This window comes from Dysidea avara, chromosome 15 (assembly GCF_963678975.1).
Source record: "Dysidea avara chromosome 15, odDysAvar1.4, whole genome shotgun sequence".
NCBI classification, from domain to species: Eukaryota; Metazoa; Porifera; class Demospongiae; order Dictyoceratida; family Dysideidae; genus Dysidea; species Dysidea avara.
Genome location: NC_089286.1, coordinates 403,105 through 420,196, shown reverse-complemented (window position 1 = coordinate 420,196; position 17,092 = coordinate 403,105). Strand labels below are relative to the sequence as shown.

Genomic DNA, 17,092 nt, shown 5'->3' with positions numbered 1-17,092 from the left:
AAGTCTGTAGAAGGTCACTGTACTTTTACATCTTTGGTGAATTCAGAGTTGTTAAGAACTGTTTATAGGCATTGAACAAAGTATAACCATAGTACCTTGTATAACAGAAAATTTACAAAAATACAAAACAGTTGCCAACACTGAAATTATAATAGTAACTTGTGCTGCAGCCTAACCTGATGAACTTGTGTGTTTATGATGATCATGTAGTGCTCATGATAACATGACATGTGATATTGATTATCATACCAACACAAGGTGATCATTGTCACCTGTCATGTTATGAGTACAGCATGACACAAAGTAGTGATCAATGTCACATGTCATGTTATGAGTACAGCATGACACAAAGTAGTGGGCATTGTGATATGTCATGTTATGAGTACAGCATGACACAAAGTAGTGATCATTGTCACCTGTCATGTTATGAGTACAGCATGACACAAAGTAGTGATCATTATTATTATTATTATTAATTGTATGGATATACATACAGTACAAACAATTATGTAGAATTAGGCTGTAAGCCTTTGTTCATATCCATATCCTGAACTCGACCAATAGTTATCTAACATGGACTTGAAGGAAGCAATGGTATGAGCTGAGACCACTTCCTGCGGTAAACCATTCCAGCTATTAATGATACGTTGAGTAAAGAAGTTAGTTCTGATATTCAGTCTGGTGTGTGACTTGAAAAGCTTCATGTTATGACCTCTAGTGTTGCTGACACCAGTTAAAGTAAAGAACTTCGTAGGATCAATCTCATAATACCCATTCAGTATCTTGAAGACCTCAATGAGGTCACCACGTAGGCGTCGACGAAATAAGGTATAAAAGTCTAAAGACTTCAACCTCTGCTCATATGGTAAGTGTCTAAGGCCCCTAACCAGCTTTGTAGCCCGCTTCTGAACTTTTTCCAATGCGTCAATATCTTTACCAAGACTGGGGCTCCATATAGATGCACAGTATTCCAAGTGCGGCCTAACATATGTCTTATAAAGAAACACAAACAGTTCTTTTGAAATGTTGACAAATGTCCTTCTGATCATGGAGAGAACTCTCATAGCAGATGCTACTGCCTTAGAGCAATGTAGAGATGATTTGAGGTCACTACTAATCCAGACTCCAAGATCTTTCTCATGGTCAACTTCAGTCAGTTTAACTTGTTCACCAGAATTATCACACAGAACGTATTCAGCAACAATGTGAGAATTCCCCACATGCATAACTTTACACTTCAGTAAGTTTAATCTCAATAACCATATATGACACCAGTTTTGGATACTGTCAAGGTCTGCCTGTAGCTTGTGGGTATCCTCAAGTGTCTTAATCACTGTGTAAACTTTAGAGTCGTCAGCAAAGAAACTCAAGTCAGTATGAACGATGTTTGGTATGTCATTAACCCTTTATTATCGAATGGCTAATATATTGCCATAACGAGTGCCCTTTATAAACGGAGCCATAACTCCTTTTTCCTAGGGGCTATGAAGCTGAAATTGCTAGCAAACTGCTCAGAAGGACCGGGCGCTTCCAATGAAGTTTACCGTTCGGCGATAGGAAGAAGCATGGGCAAGTTATGGCATTTGGCAATATAAAATAGCGTATACAAAACAATAATACCTGTTTAAAACTCAATGTTCGCCTTCTCCCTGCTACTAGGAGGCTTTAGTTAGAATTACTCCATTCCCCACATGATAAGGATTCTAAAAATAAATAGTGTGATGTCATCGCGTTGATTAGTAAGATGGCGGCGTCCATCTTTCAATGCCATGGCGATATGGAGAAGATACGCTTTCTTCGCTTCATAACGCGTGAGTTGTGTGTGTGATCTGTAAGTATTCTAGCTGTGTTGGTAGAAGAGAGAGATGGCTATCAAACGGTATATAGCTTGATGGGTTAATTAATGGGTGGGGTCCACTCGTATCACACACAGTTCACACAAGCCATAAAAGTTTTCACACCTGCGGTTTTGTAAAAGAAAACTTTGGTAAAAAAGGGTTAATATATAATGTAAATAATAGTGGCCCCAGGACAGATCCCTGGGGAACACCGCTTGTCACAGCACACCAACTTGATGAGGAACCATTCAAAATGACTCTCTGGTAATGATTTTAGAGGAATCCCCTAAGCCAAGAGAGCAGCTTACCACTAAATCCATAACTAGCTAACTTTTGAAGGAGCCTTTGATGTGGCACGGAGTCAAAAGCCTTACTAAAATCAAGGTAAGCAACATCAACCCCATAGCCCTGGTCATTGTCACATGTCATGTTATGAGTACAGCATGACACAAAGTAGTATCATTGTCACATGTCATGTTATGAGTACAGCATGACACAAAGTAGTATCATTGTCACATGTCATGTTATGAGTACAGCATGACACATGTCCTGTTATGAATACAGCATGACACAAAGTAGTGATCATTGTCACATGTCATGTTATGAGTACAGCATGACATGTGACTGCACATGTAATGCTGTGACAAGTGTCCACATATAACAACAGCCTGTCGACATTTACTTCATTGCTTTAGTCTCATTGTTACAGTGAGTTAAATCTGATATGCTTTAGTATCAATTATGTGTCTCCATGATATGAAATTGTATTGATTATAGCGTTTAATTTAGAAATATTTTCGTGTGTAGATTTGAGCTGCTGAATGCAGTTGGAGACAGGCTAACATGCATAACACCTGTCATTGGAACCTCATTCTACTACCACTGGTTGAAACTAAAGCTGTGATCTAGGATTCTTGGTGAGTTTAGCTCAACCAGCTAAGTACACTTTAGCTGTATTTGAGACCTACTTGACATGGTCACTATAATGAGATGGTCTTATTAATGAGGTCATGAAGTACACTTTAGTTTTGTTTGGGACCTACTTGACGGTACACCTTAGCTGTGTTTGAGACCTACTTGACATGGTCACTATAATGAGGTGGTCTTATTAATGAGGTCATGAAGTACACTTTAGCTGTGTTTGGGACCTGCTTGACATGGTCACTGTAATGAGGTGGTCTTATTAATGAGGTCATAAAGTACACCTTAGCTGTGTTTGGGACCAATTTCATGGAAGCTTATAAGCGATGCAATGTGCTATAACAGTGATCAATGCTGTTGGAAAACACATACCTGTTACTTATACTGCTTTCTGTGATTTACGTAGCTCCATTTAAGTGAGCAAGTCTGACCAGAAAATCCTCCTTGGGCAGAACTACGTACTTAACTTGCCATGCTGTTTACCCATAATTACTGCACATTGACATGTATAATGTACAGATTGTATAATTTTTAACATTATTTATTAAGTGTGTACTACATTTCTTTAGGTGTGAAAATGATATGACATTATAAAGACTTCCTTGTATAAAACAATTTATTGATGTAAATGACTATAGTTTTTCAAATATCCACAGAATCAGATATACGCATAATTGTGACCACGTTTTTCAATGAAGTGCTAGAATGTTAACTGTCATGTCATGTCCTGGAGAGTAGAGCTGAGCAATACTACGTTTTTAGTATCACAATCAATACTGTATTCACTACTTCACGTTGCTATAGTAAATAAAGACTGGATAGAGTAGAAAATCACAAGATAACTTCTTACAGTAACAGTAGTCAAGGTCACTTTTTGACAATTACAGTACTTTGTGGTGGTAATGTTATAAGGGCTTGTAATTTATGGTTTGCAAGATGGATGGTTCTACCAAGTACAAGGTTTTTCAGATCCTAATCTATGGTTTTTAAATGTCACAACAAGCAAAAACAATATCACGATAATGGTTAACAAAATATCACAATACAAAATTTTTATTAGATATCATGATATATTGCCAAAACGGTAGTGTTGCTCAGCCCTACCGGAGAGATGTGAGAATATCCTCACATGTGAATGTTATGTTATGTAGAATGTTACTTAATGTTATGGTTTGATAAAATGTATGATCACAAAGGTATAAAAATTTCTATATAATCTGGTTGCTAAGCAACAGTAATATCACGATGCATGTAGGATAATGTGGAGTGCGTCCGCACATGATTCAAGTTGTTAAAGTTAGTAAAACATTCATGTAGCTAGCATGACCCAGCTTGATAAACAGGAAATGTGAGTTCCAGTAAGTAAAGATCCCTTAGCCAAATGCACAGGTTTTACTGTAACTCAACTTAAACAGAGTAACTAGCTGCACAATCCTCTTTCAATCATAGTAATTTACATTTTATGATAAAATAGATTTTGTACATTAGAATTGTATTTTTTCTTTGAAAAAACCTTTCCTAAATTATAAAGTGAACCCATTGTTCCAAGCAAGAGATAGCACCTCTGACTCTTGTAACTATAATGCAAGTCAAGTAGTCAACACTACACCAGCCTGTGATAGTCAAGTAGTCAACACCACACCGGCCTGTGATAGTCAAGTAGTCAACACCACACCGGCCTGTGATAGTCAAGTAGTCAATACCACACCGGCTAGTGATAGTCAAGTAGTCAACACCACACCGGCTAGTGATAGTCAAGTAGTCAATACCACACCGCCTAGTGATAGTCAAGTAGTCAATACCACACCGGCCTGTGATAGTCAAGTAGTCAATACCACACCGGCTAGTGATAGTCAAGTAGTCAACACCACACCGGCTAGTGATAGTCAAGTAGTCAATACCACACCGCCTAGTGATAGTCAAGTAGTCAATACCACACCGGGCTGTGATAGTCAAGTAGTCAATACCACACCGGCTAGTGATAGTCAAGTAGTCAATACCACACCGACCTGTGATAGTCAAGTAGTCAATACCAAACCGGCCTGTGATAGTCAAGCAGTCAATACCACACCGGCTTGTGATAGTCAAGTAGTCAATACCACACCGGCCTGTGATAGTCAAGTAGTCAATACCACACCGGCCTGTGATAGTCAAGTAGTCAACACCACACCGCCTAGTGATAGTCAAGTAGTCAACACCACACCACCTCTAGTGATAGTCAAGTAGTCAACACCACACCGGCTAGTGATAGTCAAGTAGTCATGATCAATACCACACCAGTTGTTGAAAGATGTTAAAGATGCAAATCAGTGACAAATAACATTTCACAGTTGATCCACCATAATGTCCTACGACTGCTATCATGAGCAAGTTTGATTGGTCATGTCAGGACATTTGAACTGTACATTACTGAGTCTGTAGACATCATCTAGCACTGTTGTTGTGGGGTACATATAGGTGTTGCTGCTTGGATGGGAGTAGGCCTAGTACATTCATGGTCACCCCATTTGGATTGTAAGAATGTAGTGTCTCCTATAGCAACAAAGTGGTAGTTTTATTAGCTGTGCAAGCCATAAACCAAATAAGTGAACAATATCCCTTAGGTTCTACCCTTGTTCCTTTCATTGCTAGGACATTATGTCTGATCTAATTTCATTATTTGTTAAGACTTCACAGCACAAGTGCTATAGTACACCTGGTCCTACAGCCTGTTTAAAGTTGTTACAGAAAGTGTGTTTGAAAAGGTGGAGAAAGCGGGAGATAAAATCCATGACGAGCCTCAAATAAATAAATAAAAATTATGGTCAGACATGCAGCCTAAATGGACGGTAAATGTCAGGTGTCTGACCGTTATATTTGTCACTGTAACTATAATTATTATTGTGTATATACAGTGAAACCTCGATGTTCTTTGGGGCAAGAAAATGGTGTCAATGTAATATTACACTAAATGAGCTCTGCAGTGCTTGTACCCAGTCAAGCAGTTCCTATCATTTTGCCCATGACTAATTATTATGAAATGACATTGATCATAATTAAATCTAATCCAAACAGCCAAGCTGTAAAAAAAGAGTGCGGCCCTGATAAAGGCTATGGTGAAAAAAGATGTGAAATCCAAGGTGGCGGCCAAGAAATGGCTGTGATGGTAGGTTAATGGTAAAAATTTTAATAACGACAAGTCAGGTGAATTTTGTGCCAAGACCAAGCGGCACCAAATTCACCTGAATTGTTGTTATTAAAATTTTTACCATTAACCTACCATCACAGCCATTTCTTGGCCGCCACCTTGGATTTCACATCTTTTTTCACCATAGCCTTTATCAGGGCCGCACTCTTTTTTTACAGCTTGGCTGTTTTGGATTAGATTTCACTTCTTTTTGTATTTGTATACCCCAAAGCCGGCCATAAACGGCTTTAGGGCTTTTTAACCTGTCATTTTTTCTATACTACAGGAAGAAGAAAAGATGAAGCAGGGTGATTTCTTTGTAGCTAACCTCTCTGCAAGGTGGTCCTTCTAGCTGATCTCTCTACCGGACGACTTGTTTGTAGCTGAACTCTCTACAGGGTGATTTGTTTGTAGATGAACTCTCTACAAGGTGACTTCTTCTAGCTGATCTTTCTACAGGGTGATTTGTTTGTAGCTTGAATTCTCTACAGGGCAATTTGTTTGCAGCTGAACTCTTACATGGTAGTTTCTTTGTAGCTGAACTCTCTACAATGTGACTTCTTTTAGCTGAACTCTCTACAGGGTAACTTGTTTCTAGCTGATCTCTCTACAGTGTAACTTGTTTCTAGCTGAACTCTCTACAGGGTGATTTGTTTGTAGCTGAACTCTCTACAATGTAACTTCTTCTAGCTGAACTCTCTACAGGGTGACTTGTTTGTGGTTGAACCCTCTACAGGGTGATTTGTTTGTAGCTGAACTCTCTACAAGGTAACTTCTTCTAGCTGATCTTTCTACAGGGTGATTTGCTTGTCTGACTCTCTACAGGGCAATTTGTTTGTTTGCAGCTGAACTCTCTACATGGTAGTTTCTTTGTAGCTGAACTCTCTACAATGTAACCTCTCCTAGCTGAACTCTCTACAGGGTGACTTGTTTCTAGCTGAACTCTCTACAGGGTGATTTGTTTGTTGCTGAACTCTCTACAAGGTAACTTCTTCTATCTGATCTTTCTACAGGGTGATTTGTTTGTAGCTGAATTCTCTACAGGGAAATTTGTTTGCAGTTGAACTCTGTACATGGTAGTTTCTTTGTAGCTGAACTCTCTACAATGTAACTTCTTCTAGCTGAACTCTCTACAGGGTGTCTTGTTTCTAGCTGATCACTCTACAATGTAACTTCTTCTAGCTGAACTCTCTACAGGGTGACTTGTTTGTAGCTGAACCCTCTACAGGGTGATTTGTATGTAGCTGAACTCTCTACAAGGTAACTTCTTCTAGCTGATCTTTCTACAAGGTGATTTGTCTGTAGCTGAATTCTCTACAGGGCAATTTGTTTGCTGCTGAACTCTCTACATGGTAGTTTCTTTGTAGCTGAACTCTCTACAATGTAACTTCTTCTAGCTGAACTCTCTACGGGTGACTTGTTTCTAGCTGATCTCTCTACAGGGTGACTTGTTTCTAGCTGAACTCTCTACAGGGTGATTTGTTTGTAGCTGAACTCTTTACATGGTAGTTTCTTTGTAACTGAACTCTCTATAATGTAACTTCTTCTAGGTGAACTCTCTACAGGGTGATTTGTTTGTAGCTGAACTCTCTACAAGGTAACTTCTTCTAGCTGATCTTTCTACAAGGTGATTTGTCTGTAGCTGAATTCTCTACAGGGCAATTTGTTTGCAGCTGAACTCTGTACATGGTAGTTTCTTTGTAGCTGAACTCTCTACAATGTGACTTCTTCTAGCTGAACTCTCTACAGGGTGACTTGTTTCTAGCTGATCTCTCTACAGTGTAACTTGTTTCTAGCTGAACTCTCTACAGGGTGATTTGTTTGTAGCTGAATTCTCTATAGGGTGATTTGTTTGCAGCTGAACTCTCTACATGGTGGTTTCTTTGTAACTGAACTCTCTACAATGTAACTTCTTCTAGCTGAACTCTCTACAGCATGATTTGTTTGTAGCTGAACTCTCTACAAGGTAACTTCTTCTAGCTGATCTTTCTACAAGGTAATTTGTCTAGCTGAATTCTCTACAGGGCAATTTGTTTGCAGCTGAACTCTGTACATGGTAGTTTCTTTGTAGCTGAACTCTCTACAATGTGACTTCTTCTAGCTGAACTCTCTACAGGGTGACTTGTTTCTAGCTGATCTCTCTACAGTGTAACTTGTTTCTAGCTGAACTCTCTACAGGGTGATTTGTTTGTAGCTGAATTCTCTATAGGGTGATTTGTTTGCAGCTGAACTCTCTACATGGTGGTTTCTTTGTAACTGAACTCTCTACAATGTAACTTCTTCTAGCTGAACTCTCTACAGCGTGATTTGTTTGTAGCTGAACTCTCTACAAGGTAACTTCTTCTAGCTGATCTTTCTACAAGGTAATTTGTCTAGCTGAATTCTCTACAGGGCAATTTGTTTGCTGCTGAACTCTCCACATGGTAGTTTCTTTGTAGCTGAACTCTCTACAATGTAACTTCTTCTAGCTGAACTCTCTACAGGGTGACTTGTTTGTAGCTAAACCCTCTACAGGGTGATTTGTTTGTTGCTAAACTCTCTACAAGGTAACTTCTTCTAGCTGATCTTTCTACAAGGTGATTTGTCTGTAGCTGAATTCTCTACAGGGCAATTTGTTTGCTGCTGAACTCTCTACATGGTAGCTTCTTTGTAGCTGAACTCTCTACAACGTGACTTCTTCTAGCTGAACTCTCTACAGGGTGTCTTGTTTCTAGCTGATCTCTCTACAGTGTAACTTGTTTCTAGCTGAACTCTCTACAGGGTGATTTGTTTGTAGCTGAATTCTCTATAGGGTGATTTGTTTGCAGCTGAACTCTCTACATGGTGGTTTCTTTGTAACTGAACTCTCTACAATGTAACTTCTTCTAGCTAAACTCTCTACAGGGTGATTTGTTTGTAGCTGAACTCTCTACAAGGTAACTTCTTCTAGCTGATCTTTCTACAGGGTGATTTGTTTGTAGCTGAATTCTCTACAGGGCAATTTGTTTGCTGCTGAACTCTCTACATGGTAGTTTCTTTGTAACTGAACTCTCTACAGTGTAACTTCTTCTAGCTGAACTCTCTACAGGATGACTTGTTTATAGCTGATCTCTGTACAGGTGATTTGTTTGCAGCTGAACTCTCTTACATGGTGGTTTCTTTGTAGCTGAACTCTCTACAAAGTGACTTCTTCTAGCTGATCTCTCTACAGGATGACTTGTTTCTAACTGAACTCTCTACAGTGTGATCTGTTCATAGCGGAACTTTCTACTGGGTGATTTGTTTGCAGCTAAACTCTTTGCATGATTGTTTCTTTGTAATTGAACTCTCTACAAGGTAACTTCTTCTAGCTGATCTCTCTACAGGGCAATTTGTTTGTAGCTGAATTCTCTACAGGGTGATTTATTTGAGCTGAACTCTCCACATGATGGCTTCTTTGTAGCTGAACTCTCTATTAGGTACCTTCTTCTAGCTGATCTGACTACAGGGTGACTTGTTTGTAGCTGAATTCCCTACAGAATAACTTGCAATGTAATATAACTGAGTAAATCATACATGCAGCTGAATGCTTTATTAGGGTGACTGTTCTATTAGAGTATCTCGATCTCGCAGTTGCTGCACGTAGTTGCCTTTCGAATCATAACTCAGTGATTTGTAATGTGATTCTTCTGTACTACTGCAAGAACTTTCTATGATGATTATTCCAGCTACATACTCGTTGCTCTAAGCGGTTTGCCTGGTAGACACGAAAACTAATAGTTTTTTTATTCATAAAAATCGATCGCGTAATTTTGACACAGGTTGGGTTTTGTGTCATATCTCCATGGTCTTTATCCCGATTCCTTTCAATCCACAAAAAGGCACTCCTACGATGGTTGCTCCATCTACATATCAATTTTCAAGTGATTCCTCCAAGGGGTTTACCCTGTAGGCGTGACAGACCTTCAACCTTATTTTACGCAAATAATTGGTAATAACTCTGTGAATGTTCATCGGATTCCTACCAAAGTTGGTATGGAGATCCGCCTTAATGAGCCCTTTAAGTGTGCCAAATTTCAGCCCAATCCGAGCACGCATTCGTGTTTTATGGCGAATTTTGCGAAGTGAAGAAGATGAAGAAGAAAAAAAATGAAGAAATTAAAACGAAATTTTGTTCGCTCGTATCTCGGAAATGGCTGGAGCGATTTTCTTCAAATTTGGTATGTAGACTCCCCTAACTGGGCGGCACGTCTCTAGCAAATTTGGTTCCAATCGGATAAGGAATCACAGAGCTACATAGGTGTGAAAATTGCGTTTTCTTTCTTCCTGTTAATATACTCACGGTGTGGCGCGCCGGCTTCTTGGGCCGCACGACACACTATCGTGTGTCTTGATATATTCACCTTGTCAAAATCAATTGCATAGATGTATAGTAAACTATGCATACAACATAAATAATAACAATAACAATAATACAACAATGAGGTTACATCATAAAAATCTCTTAGCTAAACAGATGAGTCTGGACAGGTTAATGTGTCAGGTGTCATTTTGATTATGTTGATAGACGATCGGTGAGTATCTACTTATGGAGATTTTGATCTGAAATACAAAATAAAATTAAACAATGCTTTAAAGGCATCAATTATCTTACTAACCCACATACAGGCCTTAACTTTATCCCAGAAAAAGGTAAATATATAAGCGTGTGTGAGATAACATTTCCTACTTACGTAGAGGTATGTAGCTTTGGGCTGTACACACACTACACAGGCACAGACACACACTACAGGGAAGTATATACTTTCACTGCCAAAGCCGGAATACTCTTCATCCTGGTCCTCTGCCTTCCATGAGAAACATTCACCCATCTAGCCTTGGGGACACCAAGTACCCATTTACAAGCATTGCTATTCAGGCCAGGTGCATGGGACTTGATGGGCTATGGACAAAAGCAGGGACCGGAATTATAGACTGGACCTCATCAATACATGTAATGTGCATGTAATGCATGAACCGTATGTATGAGGGAGGCCCTGTTGTTGGGTTGCAAGACTGCCTGGGCACTACTCAGGTGCCTTCTGGAGACAAATCCTTCTGAGATAGGACTAGTAGTCTGCAGGATGACTGTCTCAGTCTAATAGAGAGAAGTCACAGAACCTAATGATCCACAACAACCTTAACAGACAAGGACAGTTGGGCTTTTCTTCCCTAGTAAACACCCAGATATCTATCGATGTTACAGCTGAGTGGGTTGCTTCCCATATTATACCAGGCCATCATTACACAACTGGGTAGACTGATACTTCAAATTTTGGCCTGACTGGGTGTTATGCCAGTCAGGCCAAATTTACCTAGCCCATGCTCTAAGCAAAGTAAAGAAAATGATCACATCGACCCTGCTAAGCTGGGAGGCCTGTGCACTAGGCAGGCACTAGGAGCTGTGCTGGGGTTCCTCCTGGGGTAGGGCTAGTATCCTGCAGAAAGACTGTACCATGCTCATAGATGATGGTGCGGGCACCCAAAGTCCCACATGAACCCCATCCATTAGTGAGACATGGACAGTACAGTAGACTCTTGTTTCCCCAGTGAGGCAGTACAGCCAAGTGGTCAGAGCACCGGCCTGGTAATCAAAAGTTTGCAGGTTCGAGACCCAGTTTGCTATTGTTGTTGTATCCTTGAGCAAGAAACTTGATCACATTGCTCCAGCCTACCAGCACACATACACATACAAATAGCAGTATCATAGCCTGTTTCTACTCCATGCATATATTGTCCGGGTAAAAAACCAACTAAAATTCCTGTTTCCCTTCAGCTTTTCAATCAAGATAAAGTTTCCATTATCCCGTAAATTGACGTATTGCAAGTATTACATGATTGTTACAGTCTGCATGGGTACTCTAATGAGACATGAGCAAGTGCATGGTGCGGTTGAGCACACTGGGTAATTCCTCATCATTTATATTAAAATTAATGCTGACTGTTCTCAGCTGGACTATTGAGAAACATCACCTGTAATGTCATGATCAAGGACTATTGCAGCAATGAGCATGTGCTGGTGAGGTAGCAACTCGGGGTAACATAAACACGGATTGTCCACATTGGCTATGAAATTGACATGTAGTTCTATAGCAGATAAAAAGGGAATTTCCGCCCGCCACCATAGCAAAATTTGTTTGGCTTATGCACCTATCAATGTCAAGCCCCACCTACCCCAGGTCGGGCAGAGGTGGGGATTTGCAAAAGTCAGACGACAAATTCCCCACCCCTGGGGTAGGGTAGGCAATGAAAAAATCAACCTCGATAGTTTCTCCTCCAACTCTGGGTGATCAATCCTACCCAAGTTTACATCAAAACCATAGGGTAATAATGCGGTGATTCCTCTTGCTGTTTCTGTAGCGCGCATTTTTATTTTTCGCGATTTTTAAGTTTTTTTTTACAAAAAATGGGCAGCAGCATCAACGATGCTGTTTAGCATGCTTCAGTGTTCCTATGAATGGTACATTACATAGTGGTCATCCTGCTATCGAAAAGGGATGCGTAGTCTTGGGGTTACGGATGTTGCAAGTTTCTAAATAATTTTGTGAGCAAGCAAACGGAAAACATTTGGTCTCTACCGTACCCGTTTAGAACTAGACATTAGTAGGCTTTATCCCCTAAGTAACAAGGTAATCCAAAGGGGGTAGATTTTTTCAATGCCAACCCTACCTGGGGACAACTTCGAGTTACAAATCCCCTACTAATTATGCCGGAAATCACAACAGTATGGCCAAGTATGGATATCCATGTTGCAAATGCCCCTACCCTGGGGACGAGTTTGGGTGACAAATCCCCACCTGCTGCCCGACCTGGGGTAGGTGGGGCGTGACATTGATAGGTGCATTACATACAGTAATTAAAGGAAACGAAGTTGGAGGTACCTAAAAAAACATGGGTCCCAATAAAATCGCCCTGATTGCACAAAACATTCAAATTTAACTAACCATCAGCATCAAGAAACTCCCCTTCTCAGCCCCCAACCTCGAACAGTATAAGATACCACAATTGAATATTCGCTGAAAAATGACAATGACTTGTCCATCTCTTACCTGTCGGGAAAGAAATGAAGTGTTTATTGATACCATGGCCTCAATGTTGTTAACACATCGGTGGTTAATGCAACACGTGTCGTTACCGCGTAAAGGTAGATATAGATTCGATTTCACTGGAATGGCTACTGGAAGAGGAGGATTTGGGCGTAATTACTTTGCTGGAATAGGCGACAGGGGATCACGCAGTGCACCACCAAGAATTTTAAACCGTGACCCAATTAGAAACGATACTTCAGGAACCTCGGGTCAGGAAGACCTGTTCACAATTGTGCAGCAGCAACAAACAGTCACTCAGGAATTACAGCGACAAAACGCCGCTCTGCTGGTCCTTACTGCTAATATCGACAGAGAAGTCAAGGCTATAAGACAACAGGCATCGAGAGTCAAATGTTGCCCAGCCAAGTAGCAGCCAGCCACGAGTTACTTCTGCTTCTAAGAAGTTACCGGCAACCCTGAAGGTATGCGAAGAAAGGAATTTGTCCACTTACTTACATGATTCCTTACTTTATAAGTAAGGTTGCTTCACAGCCAGCAAGAAAATCGATTTAAGGGATCAGAAGGGTATGACAGCTGCTGTATGTGATAATACTGTAATTCATCTAAAGATATTTTGTTGTGACTGTTTTCGTTTGCCCATTTTCAATAAGCAACCTTGGGGTACTTGATTTTGACTACATGTTTTCTAGTGTCTCCAATGTGTTTTAACCTTCTCTTTTTTTACTAATGCTGCTTTATAATGCTGCAGGTGAAAACTAGGTTTGTTTATATTAGAGCATAAAGCAATAAGAGTATTGATATACCCAGAACGGAATGGAATAGAACAGAACCATTCAGGGGGCATGCACAGCAAGACTTTACTTTGAAACACTGTGTACACCAATTGTTATCCTTATGCTTCACTAGAAAAGTAGTGAAGTTCTTTACCTTTACCTAGCTGTATGCCTGCACTAGAGCATTAATACAGATAAAGACAAAGAATTTCACTACTTTTCTAGTAAAGCATAAGGGTAAGAATGTGTTTCGAGGTAAACTTTGGTTGTACACGCCCCCTGATTGGTTCTGTTCCGTTCCAGGTTTTATCAATACCCACAAACCCACGCAATACAGTGGAACTTGTTAATGGTTACAAGGCCAGAAAATTATGTGTCTACCTCACAAAAGAGCTCCCTTCTAATGCACCCAATATTGTCTACCTGTTTAATTTTTGTATCTATAACCTTATCCCAGTTTCTGGCAGAGATACGTGTAGTGGGTTACTCGAGGTGACCAGACAAGAGTGGTCGCCCCATACACTGCCATTGAAAATGTACCTCACAAATGGCCAACTAGCAACAGTTGTTATGTGTTTTTCCCATATGTGCCACTGTGATTTTCACGTGCAAACCCTTTATTACCTGGGAGGGGAGAGTTCGAGGTGAGGGATAATATTGATAGGTGCATAACTCCTAAACATAATTAACCCTTTCACCGCACCGGTTGGACGCTATAAAACACGCACTGAGTACAATCTAAAGCGCTACAACTTACTCTGTATGTTTCATAGTACGATGCATTTACCCTGAAATTGGCACACCCACAGTGGTCTCGTTTCTTCCTGGTTAAACTTGTTGTGCCAGAACTGCTGATTTTGAAGCTTTCTGGAATGGATAACATAGCCAAGGACGACATTCTGTTGTTTTTCAGAAGTGTGGCATGACTCACTTGTGTGTGTATATGCATGTGTGATGCAAGATGCCACAAATCTTGAAAAAAATTGTGGCAAATCTCGAAGAAACCAGCTGAGAAGACCATCGCTGTGTAAGCTGTTTAGAATAGTTAAATGGATTGTAGTGCTTACCTTTAGCAACTTTGTTTGTAACTGACTAGTTCTTTTAGCTGCTTTTGCTGCATTTTTTGACTGTTGTGTTGTAATTGAAGGGGCCAGTGGGAAAAGGGGACATGTGCGTTTTAGAATTTTTTCAGTTAAAAATGAAATGGCTTGCTTTAGGCATGTGAATAATGTTGTCATTTGGTATAACAGAATTTAAAAGTTAAGGGCTATCTCTATTAATATCTTATGGAATGTTGCAGTAATTCAATTATGACCTAAAATTCTGTTTAATGCTCACCACATGGTCACTTAATTTTTCAAGTGGCACGTGTCCCCCTTTTCTTCTGACCCCTTCAATTACTTAGCGGTTTTATTCGCATAAACAATATAGTCAAGGGGTCTTTAGTCTATAGCGATCACTAGAGGTATGGTTAGTCTCGTGTTGCCAGACCACTTTTTTCTTTTTCATTTGGATGGGGAAAAAAAAAGGTCTGGTCCGGTTCAAATACCCGCACTTGTTCTGAGGATCCTGGTCATGGTTGGGACAGCCTGAATGTGATCCATTATTGGACTATAGTCAAAATAGAATGTTCCTCAGACGTATTGGGTCGATTAGAAACTTATTTCTCACTTCAGTCACCGGAAGGGTAAGCAGCAACTACTGTTCGATACTGACAATATTCCATTCCATTATATTATTTGTAACACCTGCCTGTTCATATTTTGCATGCGAAATAACAAGCCACAAACCAGAAATGATGAAAGGCGATTACATTATGGGGGAGTGTCATTCGAACCCCTTTTTTCCCGTCCAAATGAAAACGAAAAGGAGTGGTCTGGCAATGCGAGACTAAGGTATGGTATCTAAGCAGTTTAGCATACAGAGAAGCTAGTATAGCGTGATTAGTTGTGGATGGTATAGACCACTGGAAAATTCAGTGGTGAATGGGATAAATGTGACCATCTCAGCGAAAACTTGACTTAGTGGCACATTAAAATTATTTTATCATCTCAGCCTTATCTATATTGTACAAAGAATGGATTACCAGAGTTTCAGCCTGCTGCGGTGAGTAGATTTGGAATTGCAATGCTAGACAGCAGGAAGAGTGGAGAAATCGATTTGTACAGCGAAATAAACTACAGGCGCTTATATTCGTAGCCATAACTTTTGTTTGGATTGGTCTACGAGTAGGAATTTGGATCATAGAACTCACTATGAAGTGGTACAGGGTGCATGGGTACATCACCTGGCGTACAGTATTATCCCTGCAGTGACTTGCGCATGCAGGTATGAAGGCATTTCAAAAGAAAAAAATGATGACGATTTTGTTTTCGATTGCCGCATTGTAAACAAACGCACATGATGTTCAAACCCTTTGAGTTACAGACCCAAAATAAAGATTTTCAAACTCTCCATGAGCAGGCAAATGAGATAGTATATACATTTAATGGGTTTGAAGATTGTTTCCCAGAGTAGTGGTTCAGTAAATAGCTTTGTATTTTTTATTGAAGTATTTGTAATTTCACATACTATTTTTAAATCTCATTTTATTCAAAAATTATGTGTGTGCCACTAATTAAGTCGGATTTTCGCTGAAACGGTCACAATTATTAATTAGCAGGTTGTAAATACATGTATCCCTGCTTATTATCTCCACTGGTGGTTCCAGTGCTATCTAACAAGGAATAATTGAACAGAATTGATCCAGAAGCTTCAAAAATCAGCATAACTTATAGCCATGCCAAAGCATATGGGTTTACAGCTAATCAAAAGTGATGTCAAAATACATTGGCTGGAACCTATGGAAAATAGGCTTTCATTGTTAACTTTTAAGTATTCCAGCAAAACTAAAAGGTACATCTGCATTTCTTTGCCTTAAACTAGGGTATTTTTGTTATGTAATTGTTCTTACTGGGATGGCATATGTTCTATGTTATAGCTATGGCAGTCGGCATAATAGAAATGTTGCTGAAGCTCTATATTCACAATTGAGAGAGCATTTTGATCATGAAATTGACGATGGTCTAATTAGATGTGAGTTAAACTTGTAATATATATTGCTGAATATACGTACCATGTTTTTTAGGAGCTATACATCGACACTACGAAATGAAAAGGAAGGTATGGCTAGATTCCATGCCACGTCGGCAGCAACAAGTTGCCATTAACAAGTTGAATGCTAAGAGAAGAAGCTTAAGATCAAGGGTAAATGTTGTTTTGATGAGAGCAGAATCATATCTAGCATTAAAATATGCTGGAATTGTGTAGGAGTTACTGTTATGTACCTATTGTGTTGTCTTTGAGTGT

At 39.8% G+C, this 17,092-nt stretch overlaps 1 protein-coding gene and 3 long non-coding RNA genes across 4 annotated transcripts; 3 read left to right on the top strand and 1 right to left on the bottom strand.

Moving 5' to 3' along the window:
* The first annotated feature begins 399 nt into the window (after positions 1 to 399).
* On the top strand, positions 400 to 3,928 carry LOC136246122 (uncharacterized). Its single transcript, XR_010696249.1, has 4 exons — positions 400 to 1,370; positions 2,022 to 2,222; positions 2,646 to 2,755; positions 3,329 to 3,928. It is a non-coding gene; the product is annotated as an uncharacterized lncRNA (long non-coding RNA).
* Positions 3,929 to 4,037: 109 nt separating this feature from the next.
* LOC136245925 (uncharacterized) lies at positions 4,038 to 4,985 on the top strand. Its single transcript, XM_066037377.1, has 2 exons — positions 4,038 to 4,055; positions 4,248 to 4,985. Exons 1-2 carry the CDS (start codon positions 4,038 to 4,040, stop codon positions 4,983 to 4,985), a joined length of 756 nt encoding a protein of 251 aa, XP_065893449.1.
* A 5,302-nt stretch (positions 4,986 to 10,287) lies between these two features.
* On the bottom strand, positions 10,288 to 13,413 carry LOC136246118 (uncharacterized). The gene is made up of 2 exons (XR_010696244.1): positions 12,867 to 13,413; positions 10,288 to 10,485 (listed from the first exon to the last, which is right to left on the bottom strand). It is a non-coding gene; the product is annotated as an uncharacterized lncRNA (long non-coding RNA).
* A 70-nt stretch (positions 13,414 to 13,483) lies between these two features.
* On the top strand, positions 13,484 to 17,092 carry LOC136246121 (uncharacterized). Its single transcript, XR_010696247.1, has 3 exons — positions 13,484 to 13,535; positions 16,725 to 16,819; positions 16,872 to 17,092. It is a non-coding gene; the product is annotated as an uncharacterized lncRNA (long non-coding RNA).